This window comes from Amyelois transitella, chromosome 6 (genome assembly GCF_032362555.1).
Source record: "Amyelois transitella isolate CPQ chromosome 6, ilAmyTran1.1, whole genome shotgun sequence".
Taxonomy (NCBI): Eukaryota; Metazoa; Arthropoda; class Insecta; order Lepidoptera; family Pyralidae; genus Amyelois; species Amyelois transitella.
The window spans coordinates 4,613,598-4,625,330 of record NC_083509.1 but is presented as its reverse complement, the minus strand read 5'-3'; the positions used below and the strand labels follow the sequence as shown (position 1 = coordinate 4,625,330).

The following is an 11,733-nucleotide window of genomic DNA, read 5'->3' as shown; positions in this document are numbered from 1 at the left end:
AACATTCCAAAATAAGATTATAAAATCAAATGATTCTAACAACACCGATACCTTTTCACAGGTTATTCAGTAGGATACTAATATTATACTCGTAAAGCTGAAGGGTTTGTTTGTTTGAACGCGCTAATCTCAGAAACTACTGGTTCAAATTGAAAAATTATTGTGTTGAATAGACCATTTATCGAGGAAGGCTTTAGTTAGGCTATATAACATCACGCTGCAATTATAAGGAGCGAAGAAATAATGGAAAATGTGAAAAACACGGGGAAAATTATTCATCCGAGAGGCTTCAATGATACCCAAAATAACTATTCCACGCGGACCAAGTGCGGGCATAGTCGTATTATATTATTCGAAAATTTCATTGAAAAGTAAAAAAAAAGGTAGATATAGAATAAAAATACTGGTCTTCAACTAACTAAAAAGTAATTAAGTAAATATTTTTCATATATGGCGTCACATTTGTGTCACAGAATATTTATAAGGCATCTTCTTTTCACTTTTAGGAACTTTAAATGAAGTAAATTGTAAAATTATCGCATCGCCTATATATCGGTATGGATTTTAACGATTAATGCAGTCTAAATTTGCAAATAGACAAATTATAAGTTCTGCTAACTAAAGTCGCAAAAAGAACCAGGAGAAAAGAAGGATGCAAGGTAACATCAGCATTGCTCAAATTGTACGTTATCTTGAAGTGATATAAGACAAATAAAACCTAATTATATTGGATATTTTTTGTCAAATACGGTTTTCGTTGTTATGTTAATGTTAAGCGATTCCCGTGTCCCGACTGACCCCCACACTCTTAAGACTCTTATCACAACAGACGCTAATACAGGCTCATTAACATAGGTTCACATCAAAAGGATAATGATGATTTAAAAAAAAATATAGAATTTATAATTTTTAAAATATACGAATTCTTAAAATTCAATTAGGTACTTACCTATACTGATCTTATTTTATATCTGTGATAATTGTGTACACGTGTACTTTAGGCTCAAACCTTAACATTGCAATAGTAGCTCTGTCCTAATCACTAATCAAAGAGAAAAAAAATGTATTTTTGTATGTTTAGAACTTAACAAATAAACTTAAAAACTACTGGACTGGTTTTCACGAAATTTAGCAAAGATCGGAAGTAAAATGCCTCTCTTTTTTTCTGAAATTTCCCACGATAGAGAAGTCCCGCGCAAAAGCTAGTTTTAAATACCCCAAAGTGGGTAGCTTTACATTATAACATAATTTTATATTGTTTAGATAGTGTAGAGTCTAGAGGCGGTGTCAAATGTCGCATACCACAAAGGCTTCCACCGAATAGGACAAAAACAGCGCTCATCAGAACAAAAACTCAGAACAATGATACGGTATGTTTCTAAATTCATACTCGTACTCATAAATCAACGCAGAGATACTTAAATTATTGCGGAAAATTAGGACTTCAAAATTACTACCATATAAAAGTAAGGAAAGACTGGATACCTAGGTAATTTACGTTCGATAAAAGTTAGCCCTTAAATGCAAAGGTGTGTAAAATGCAGACACTTTAGGCTGAATAAATAAAGCATTTCGCCCACAATAAAATCTGAAATGCTATCTCAATATTTTCCTTTGAATTGTTTTCAGTTTTTTTCATTTAACTTCAGAATGAAACATTTATATAGCTTTTTATTTTAGCTTCCACGCCCGAAGTCCGCCAATAGAGCAAAAGATGATACTGTCAGCAGGCAACCTCTCGCCGTTACACATCGTACAATGCGGTTCGAAAAGGATAGGTTACAAGTAAGCAATTATTATACTACAAACATACATACCTACTTAGAAACCGGCAACATTTCACCTGCCACGACCAGTGATAATTCTGATCTCTTGATCTAATATTTCATCGAAATTGGGCCAATTTCATTAAAGTATGTTATCAAGGTTTTCCTAGGAGCGTCGGTGATCGAATGGTTATAAGATGCCACAGCTAAAATGTAAGCGCACACACGCAATGCGTGTTTTTTGATTTGCCCCCACAGCTTCAAATCCCACCTCGGCTAATGACTCTTTTCTGTTTGAGTGATAACCAATGCCCTTATGGTGAGGGAAAACATCGTGAGGAAACCTGCATATTGACGCGCTGGATTTGTCATCATGATCCAACATGAGTTAGGTTCCCAGGCAAAGTTTGACGAGAGATCAGACGAGAGTGATATATATGTTCAAAGAAGTATGAAATGTTATACAAACTCTTTCTTGTTTATCTGTGGTGCGGCGTCCCATGCGCGCGCATCTTGAAAATACCTACATGGCATTCGTGTCCAAGCAATCCTGTGGTTTTATTGCATGAATATTTATAAATATCTATAAATATATCAGGAGTCGCTTCAAGAACATACAGAATAATATATATCTATAAAAAGAATGAAATAAAAATTAAATTAAATATAAATAAGAAAACCACTGACCAAAAAGTTCCCTTAAAAAAGTAAGAAATAATAAAAGAAACTCAATCTTGCTACCGTAGTATGTATTAAGTAATATTTTTTAGAAATCTCGTATCGTCGTAGACTTCTTGTCGGGGGAACGCTCATATTTTTTTGCTTTTTTTGTTTCATTTTTAATATGTTACTTTCAGAGACCGTCAACTATACCAAAAAGAGTAAACGAGACTGTTATAAACAAGACCAGACAAATTATTACAGTTCCCGTTGCTGCGGTTCGATTTATTTTACTTTTATTAAAACGTATTTTCAATATTGATATTATGATTCATAAATAATAATTTATTAATTGCTTTGGTTCCCGGCACCAAGAAAAAAATAATTAGACCACTCCATCTCGTTCCCGTGGATGTCGTAAAAGGCGACTAAGGGATAGGCTTATAAACTTGGGGTTCTTCTTTTAGGCGACAGGCTAACAACCTGTCACTATTTGAATGTCAATTCTATCATAAAGCCAAACAGCTGAACGTGGCCATTCAGTCTTTTCAAGACTGTTGGCTCTGTCTACCCCGCGAGGGATATAGACGTGATTGTATGTATGTAATAATGTGACGTGTATGTATGTAATAATAATTTATATTTACAGAAGGCACATGGAAGGACAAGTAATAAGAACGCCCATGACCTTCCAGACCAGGTATATAAATTAATAATAGCATCACCCATTTCTGTATAACAGTACTATCTATATATTCGTTATTTTATGAAGACACTTAAAGAATGCGATTTTCAGGAAACAATAAAAAAATGTGAAGAGTTAGAAGTACGTCAAAGTGAATTCGGTTATGGGGATGACTTAGGTATTTGAATATTATTCATAAGCTTGTAATTGATATTGTTTGTTTCTTAAAATTATTATTTGTTACCAAGAATGAAAATATTTTCAGAATCAATAACATCTCCCAGCGACAGGGCCATGCAATTAAAAATAAAATGGGAAGAAAAACTTATTCATTTTGAGAAGTTAAAATCTGAACTAGTGGGACGACAGGTAAATCTTTACAAAAATTCACTTTAAATCAGATTAGATTTTAAGTGAATCAAATGAATAAATAACAATCTAATTAATCTAGTGAGACTAGATTGTTATTGATTCATACGCAAAGTAATAGATCTAAATTTAGAATAATAAGTGTTAAATCGTATAACTACAACTCAACATAGGACAACCTACTACGTCGCTAATACGAAAGTCATCATTTAAATTATTTTAGTCCATGGATTAGGTTTCTATTCGAGTTGAGTTCCCGTTAAAAAATAAATGAAATTTGAACAGACAATCTCAACTATTTAATATTACATTAATATTAATGTGAAAGTAATGTTTGTTGTCCCTTCCCGCGTTAACTATTGAAACAATCAGCGGAACCGATATTCTTGAAATTTTGCGTAAGTATATAAAGGTAATTATGAGAAGGACATAGGGTATTTTTCATCCCAAGAAAAAAAATACGCGTGATTTGCGATTTTTTGTAGGTGGTCGCGCGGGCGAAGCTACGGGTAAGCTGGTTTAATATAGACTGAACCGAATACCTATTATAAGTATATTTTTTTCATAAACAGAGATATCTTTTGGAAGTGTACGCATGTCTGAGAGACATCCACCAAAAGATGTCAGTGTTTGGTCAAAAAGCAATACTGCCTCCAGCTGACGACCTGCGAATCATGAACGTGTCCAATTTGTCTCCGGGACAGCTGCTGCAGCTATGTGCTAATTCTGATGGACAGGTCCAAGAGCAAGGCAAGTGAATTAAGCCAATTCAAATGCCCTCCTAAAATCCTATTATTTGGAATGGATTTTTCAAGTTCAATCACTATAGATTATCTTTGGGGGATCTAAATTAGGTGAAATATCGGAGCAGAAAATGTAATCAGGAATACGCTATCATAGTGTTTATGTTCTTCAACCACTGAGGATTCAGCTAGGTGTTATTTTAAAATTTTAAAAATAAAGATAAACGAGTTGACGAATATGACTGTATATTATTTAATCGCGCAACAGTGTACGACTACGTCACAGAAAGATTTAAAAAATCAAAAACGTATCATTTTCGCGATCAATTTAGTGCTTAATAGCACTAAATTGATCGCGAAAATTATATTATGATATTTAAATATAATTATTTCTACTAAATAATTTCTTCTACTTTTATCTTACTAAATATTTTCAGACGTACAACGATTAGCTCAAACCCCACTACTAAATGTAAATAAATTATACAATTTGCCCTCTAAACTAGTGACAAATTGTGAACAGACTTTGACAAAGAGAAAAGAAATTATTGATTGGTTCGAGACTCTCAGAAGACAAGAAAAGGTGAGTTTATTTTTAACAATATTTCAACGTAACGTTACTCACCTTAACATTATAGTTACTTTTACATCTGCATTGACTTGGGTGACAATTTTTAATTATTTTCAGTGTATAAGTATGAGCAAACTTTCAAAGAAATTGAACGAGTTTAATGCAGAAAATGAGATGCTTTCTTGCAACTTAAATCAAATAAAAACTGAGTTCTATAATGAACTCAATGAAATTGTGGATATCATAAGGTATAAATTATTTATGAAAAATACTTACCGTAACCAGTAGTTCTAGTTATTATTCGTATTCATTAGATACTCATAATTTTCATAAATACAAGAAGTAATTAAACATTATAATAAACATTAAACCAAATCATATATGTATTTAGGCAAGCAGTACGAATCTTATCTAGATGGGAAATTATTTTTTTTATTTGTGACCTCTCATTCCGAGAAAATCATTGTTCTCGTAGGAATTGCGATAAATGACAATATTAGCGAGCCAAAGTGAGCGAGAATGATGCTGCGGGCAAAACGTACCTATACCATCAATATTCGCACCTACATACTTAACTTTCACAAACAAAAAGTTTTTTTTACATACCAGGAAAAGCATGAATGAGACAATAGCTTTGCAACTTCGGGCAGAGGAATGGATCTGTGCACTGTCGGAGATGAATGCGAAGAACGAGGAACTGAGGAAACAATTACAAACTGCCGATCATCTCAAGTCTCAGCACAATAAATATAGAGTCGAAGTAAGTCGTGGACATAAATATTAAGATCATTTTTAGTAGTCTAACCTAAGATAACCCTAACGAAAATGATGGCGATATTTTTGTCTCAACTATATGTAGGTACGATCGCGTTCATATCTGCAGTCATAGTTTTAAAATTCTTACGGGTTAAAATAGCGTGCACTGTGGTTCCACTAGATACACACACACATGCATATTTAAAAAGAATAAATATTCCTTCAAATGAATACGGTCTTTAATACTAATGATTACTAAGGAAAACAGTTTATTATTCTATGACATATAACATAACAAAACAGAAAGAGATGGTAATCAACGATGGCCGAACTGGCCCCGATAATTGTCGATCGAGATATCGTCGTCTCTCATTATTTGCATAAGATTTGCCTATAGAGGGAAGCCTGCGACTGCAAGACTTATGTCATTTCAATAAGGTTGAAAGTTTGTCTGCACACGACCCTTACATAGGTAGTGGTTCCTTTGAAAGTTATTGGGTAGCAATTTTATTACTTCGTGTGAGCAAGTGAGATCTAAGATATATTTGATAATCTCGCTTGCTCACACTCGCTTGTTACTAGTTACTAGCGTTACTTGGATTCCGAAGTTATTCAAGGATTATTTTTTGTTTTTTTACTGACAATTTTTAATGTTTCAAGATGCCATTTGAACTAAGTAACTGACTGACTAACTAACTAACTGATATCTAAGAATTACAATACCCGTGTCTTCAAACACGGAAATCAGCAAGAAATATTAAAGAAGAGGGAGCAAAATAAAACATTCAATAATTAAAATTAGTAAATTTTATTGAAACAGTTTACCTACCTATAGTTTAATTACATATAGATATTGATGATTATATAAAGCTATACATATTTGATATATTACACTAATTGTATTATCCACTTATCTCCTGTTATTAAGGTTACAGCTTAATTATTCGTTTTCATAAAGAAAAGATATTGAAGCTGTCCTTAAAATACTATCCAAGTAATTAGTACTTTTAATATAAATTGGCAGAACCTTTCACGCACTATATGGACTCGATGCACAGGGCAATTGTCTTGCACAAATGATATTGTTGGCATATCATCAATCGGATAAATACACCGCACAGTTGGTAACATGGTTTCTTGCAGCACTTGCACATAATGAGCAGCTGTAGCGCGTCTTGCTTTCCACACCTGTTCCCCAGGTCCAGCAGCACTCATCCAGCCCCACATATTTACAGATATGTGTCCAGACTCCATATTTGGCACAATATTTTTTCTTCATACCGAGTTGCATTTCTTCGCCATAAATGAAGCCTACCGTGTTGTGATGACATAAACGAACTTTTCGTCCGTAAATATCGCTTTTTTCCAGTCAAAATCCAAATACTGCCGAGCAAATTCTAAACGTCTTTGCTTATTTATTTCGGATAAATACGGCTTTCTTGCTGGCTGTCTGTGGTGTAGCCCTCACGATGCAAACTCGACGAGCAGTAACCACTGATGTGTCGAATTGTTCCGCAAATATTCTGGTCGGTATGAAACCATTATTTTCGTACTGTTCCACCATGGATCTCCGCTGTGTGGCGTGTCGCTGTGTTGATTAGCGGACGACGGTCGCTGCGCGGTCGACTTTTTACACTACCCTCTTCTTGATGGCGCGTTACCCAACGGTTCACCGCTTGTTGTTTATTGTGTTATTTGTATGAATGTGTGAGTGATAGCAGCGGTGCAAGCTATAAAGTTTTGCGAACTATGACTGCAATTATGAACGCGACCGTACTTATTTCTCATTCAGAATCTATGGAATAAATAATTTAGTTATTTTAAGAGCAGCGTATATGAACCTGGCGTAATCACTAGGTACATATCTACTAAAAATTCTGCACAGATAAGTTGGTTACTAGGCAAATAGCTAAAGCTAGAGGCAGGCTGTTGCCCCCGAAAATGCCATGTTTCTGTTATAGTATATTATAATTAATAGCTCTCCATTCCAAATTTTATAAGAAATCTTCACAGACAATAAAAGCATGATTTTCGGTATCAAAGTTCTCGGAAACAAACTTTTTATTTTTTATTATTAGGAGTTAGAGAAGGAATTGAAAGAGGAAAAATGTAAGAAGATGGTGATGAGAGAAAGATTGTTAAGAGCGGAGGGCCAGGTGAAGATTAACATAGAAAGGGCGTCCCAACTAGAGGCCACGTTAGAGCAATCCCGGGCGCAAAATAGAACACTCGAGAGGAAAGTACAGCACTTGCACGAGCAGGTACATAATTTATATGTAGGTAATTACTCAAAAACAATAAGTGAATAACCCCATTTTCAAAGATTCAAAAATGTCTTAAAGTGATTTCAACTTTCGCCACCTTTGTGAATATTTTGGAATATTATTGTTTTCATTCAACAGTCTTGCTGTGATTAACATCACATTTATTCAGAGTAAAATCTGTATTTAAAATCTTTAGAAATACTTTCCAAAAACAGTTAAACATAAAATATTCCAATTAACTACAGAACCAAAAGGTACAAGCTGATTTTGATAAAGAATTAAGCAAATTGACAGAATCGATTAAAGAGAACACTGCCCATTTAGAGGATATAGCAGACGCTCGTGGAAAGCTTCAGGCGGAGTAAGTGCATTTATCATTATATCTTTATTTGCTTTTAATTAAATACATACATAGAATCACATCTTTAAGAGCGTCGGTGGTCGAATCAGTAAGGAGTTATGTACATTAGTTTAATTACTAACCGATGCTCTAACGGTGAGGGAAAATATCGTGAAGAAACCTGCACGTTCAGAGAGTAGAGAATACGAGTTAGGTAAAAAGATAACCTCTGCAAAGATAACGGAGGTGAGATGGGAGTCTCTTCGTGTAAAAACCTGACGCATCCAATGCAGAATCTATGGTGAAGAGCTAACCCTGGGCTCCACTCCAGAGGATACTACCGGAAGTATAGCCGGAAGACGAAGAAGATAGAATCACGTCTTTATCCATTAGGTACGAGGTAGACAGGTACATTCTTAAAAAGACTGAAATGTTCATATATATGGTTTTTTTTTTTATTTATTTTATTTGTTTCACGTTGGGTTTGTTTTTTCCTTTGAGTAAAATGGATTTTTCTTTAGCTTGCTGGTTTGTGTGCTATTTGATGCATCTACAAGCCAGGTTGCCAATATTTTTGTGATGTGATGACGCAAATGGTTTATGATATTTATATATGAGTTTGTATATTTATAGATATGATTTTTTTTAATATATATTATTTTATGTGTATATATATATTATCATTATTTATTATTATATTATATTATTGTGGTACGATGTCCCCATTGAGATCTTTTAAATTGGTGTAAATGTATTCGACAAATTTGGTTAGTGAGGCCATCGACTGTTCCTTTGTCATAATGCATATGTATGGGTTAATGATGGATTTAATTATGTACCTCTAAATTATATAATAATATTTCCCCCTGGCATTCGTCCTCATCTCTCTGAAGCAGCACGAGGTTAATCGTTAACCTTTCTAAATTATTATAGGTAATCATAGAAGCCTAAAATAATTATACGTTCAATATTTACATTACTTGATAATAATTGTATTTTAGAAAAGAACAATTAGAAAAGCGTATTGAAGAATTGTCCGCTTATTATAATGAATCGCTAGAAAATTTGAAAAGTGAAATGAATACCAATGTGATTAAATTGATTGAGACGAATGAAAGATACCAGCTGGAGATTAATGAAAAGAAAAAGTTAGAAGACAAGATATCATCATTATGTGCTCAGCTGCTTGAATCTGAATTGAAATGCAAAGACTTACAGAAAAAGATACAAGATAATGAAGAAATGTCAAGTAAGTATCAATGACATAATTATAAGTTTAACCAGATCTCGGTTTTATATGACTTCTTCTTACTCCTTGCGTAAATTCCGGTTACATCCTCACATCTCTGTAAGGGAGCCTAGGTTGCGTTTTGAATTTGCTCCAAATTCAGGTTCTGTGTTCTTTTCTCTCTTAGACCTTTTCAGGGAAACCAAACCCAAAGTGAATCCTGGTAAAAGATGTTCCAGATCAATGAGGCTATTCCCTAAGCGCCGTAGTTAGTTAAGAGAGTGAGTAAGAGTGGTCCTATTCTAAAGTTCTGGAACCACACCATATTATTTTGTATTAAATTTGTAACTTATAATAAAACTTTACATGTTTTAGGTAATGCTCATAACTGGCAGGAAGAATTAGAATCTACACAAGTCGCTCTCCATATTGCGAAACATGAAATTGAAGATTACCATAACAAGCTTGAGACATATAACGAAAGGATAAAGGAATTAGAGGTATTTCTGCATTTATTGACGCAAGACATATTTAACTCGCTAGATAATACTATTTTTTTGCGTGCAACAAAGTAACTATGGTCTTTTTAATATTTTTTAGCAAATGAATAACGAATCACAACTTTTGCAAGAGAGTTTGAAAAGTGATTTAATCTCCAAAGAAGAATGTATTAAGGAATTACAACAAAATAAAATACAATTGGAACAACAGATAAGTGACAAGTAAGTTAATAAGTGCTTTATCAAGTTGTAGAAGATAGATCAGTTTATTGTTTCTTAAATTTATTAATGACCCTTTTTTCATTATTAGGCAGTATAAACTGAATTCGTATGAAGAACAACTTGCAGCTTTAAGAAATCAGCTTAGTCGTTTACAAGAAGATTTTGGCGATTTTGAAAATATTAGTGATTTATGTGAAATGGTAATATTTGTTGGCCCTTAATTTTTTATATTTTGATCTGATGCTAATTTTAAAAAACGAATGTTAGGTAGCTGTGTTTTAGATAGCAACCTGCCACTATTTGAATCCTTTTAGTAATTTCGAGACTGTTGAATTTGTCTACCCCGTCAGGAATAAAGACGTGATAGTATATTTGTAAGTATTATAGCTGCTCAAATTTAATAAATCACCTACTACATACAGGTCAATCAACAAAAGGAAAAATTGCTAGAAGCAAGTCGCCAAAAAGAGGAATTGGTACAACTTTTGCAAAATAAAGATTTGGAATTGGAACGCCAAACGGAAAACCTTGCGCAAAAAGATTTGCTATTGGAGAAGAAGAATGATATAATAAAGATGCTGTCGGGTCAAGATGATGAACAGGCGAAAATCATTAATATGTTACGAAATAATCTTGAATTAAGAACTCACGCCGATTCTGAAGTAAGTTCTACTAAGTACTTCTTAATTTTTTTTTACAAAATTTGCTATAAAGATTCGGAGCGAACCTAATGCGCTTAATAAATATTATTTAATTTATTTGTATTTGTAGCTCAAGCAACAACTTGTAAAAAAGAATACAGAAATAGACAAGCTTATAACTTCATTAGAAACAAGAAAACAACAAATAACAGAATTCGAAAAAATAATAGTTACTCTAGAAGACCAAAGACACAAAGCTAATGTTCAAATATCACAACTGGAAACTATTATTTTATCTTTAGAAGATCAGTCACAAAAAGTCAATGCACAAAAAAGAAAAGATCAGGAAAAAATTGCTGTATTGGAAAGTAAAATTCAAGAATATGAATCATTTTATATCAGCAAAAAACGTCAGCAGGACATAGATGCCCCCTCAGACAACTTAGATAATTTAATAAAAATTCTTGAGAATGAACTCGGCATGCCTATAGAAACACATTCAAATTTACAAGACAGGGAATATATGCGAAACATAAATAATTGCATTGACCGTAAAAATCGAAACACATACGAAAGAGTTGATGGAGAACCTCCACTTTATACAGAAAATATATCTGTACCTACAAACACAGTTATTCGACATTTTGGTAAACACGCCCCACATTTAGCCTCAAATGCAGATGAATACGTTGGCGACAACCTTGATCGTAAAAAAGCCATCACCAGTATAGAAACACAAAAAGAAATTGGTGTGAAAGTTTATGGAAAGTCGCCTGTAGATAAGGATTTTAAACCTTTCAAGGGTGCTATGCCAGAAATATCTCCTAAAGTAAATATTTTATCTAGAAACTTAGGATTATTTTCCCATGATAAACTCCAAGAAGACAAGAAATATAAAATGTTCAAATTAGCTGGACATAGACTTTGAATTGTCTCGCTTTTGTTCGAAAAGTTCATGTTTCGAGTGTCGTTTGTGTCAGTTGCCTAG

At 33.5% G+C, this 11,733-nt stretch overlaps 1 protein-coding gene across 1 annotated transcript; it reads left to right on the top strand.

Annotated features, from left to right (window-relative positions):
- Positions 1-652: 652 nt before the first annotated feature.
- LOC106131046 (filamin-A-interacting protein 1) lies at positions 653-11,673 on the top strand. Its single transcript, XM_013330034.2, has 19 exons — positions 653-659; positions 1,264-1,370; positions 1,681-1,785; positions 2,624-2,704; positions 3,076-3,126; positions 3,223-3,289; positions 3,377-3,480; positions 4,053-4,230; positions 4,661-4,806; positions 4,912-5,042; positions 5,404-5,554; positions 7,629-7,811; positions 8,060-8,175; positions 9,156-9,403; positions 9,758-9,882; positions 9,983-10,104; positions 10,193-10,304; positions 10,527-10,766; positions 10,876-11,673. The coding sequence occupies exons 1-19, from the start codon at positions 653-655 to the stop codon at positions 11,671-11,673; spliced, it is 3,072 nt and encodes a 1,023-aa protein (XP_013185488.2).
- The last annotated feature ends 60 nt before the right edge of the window (positions 11,674-11,733 follow it).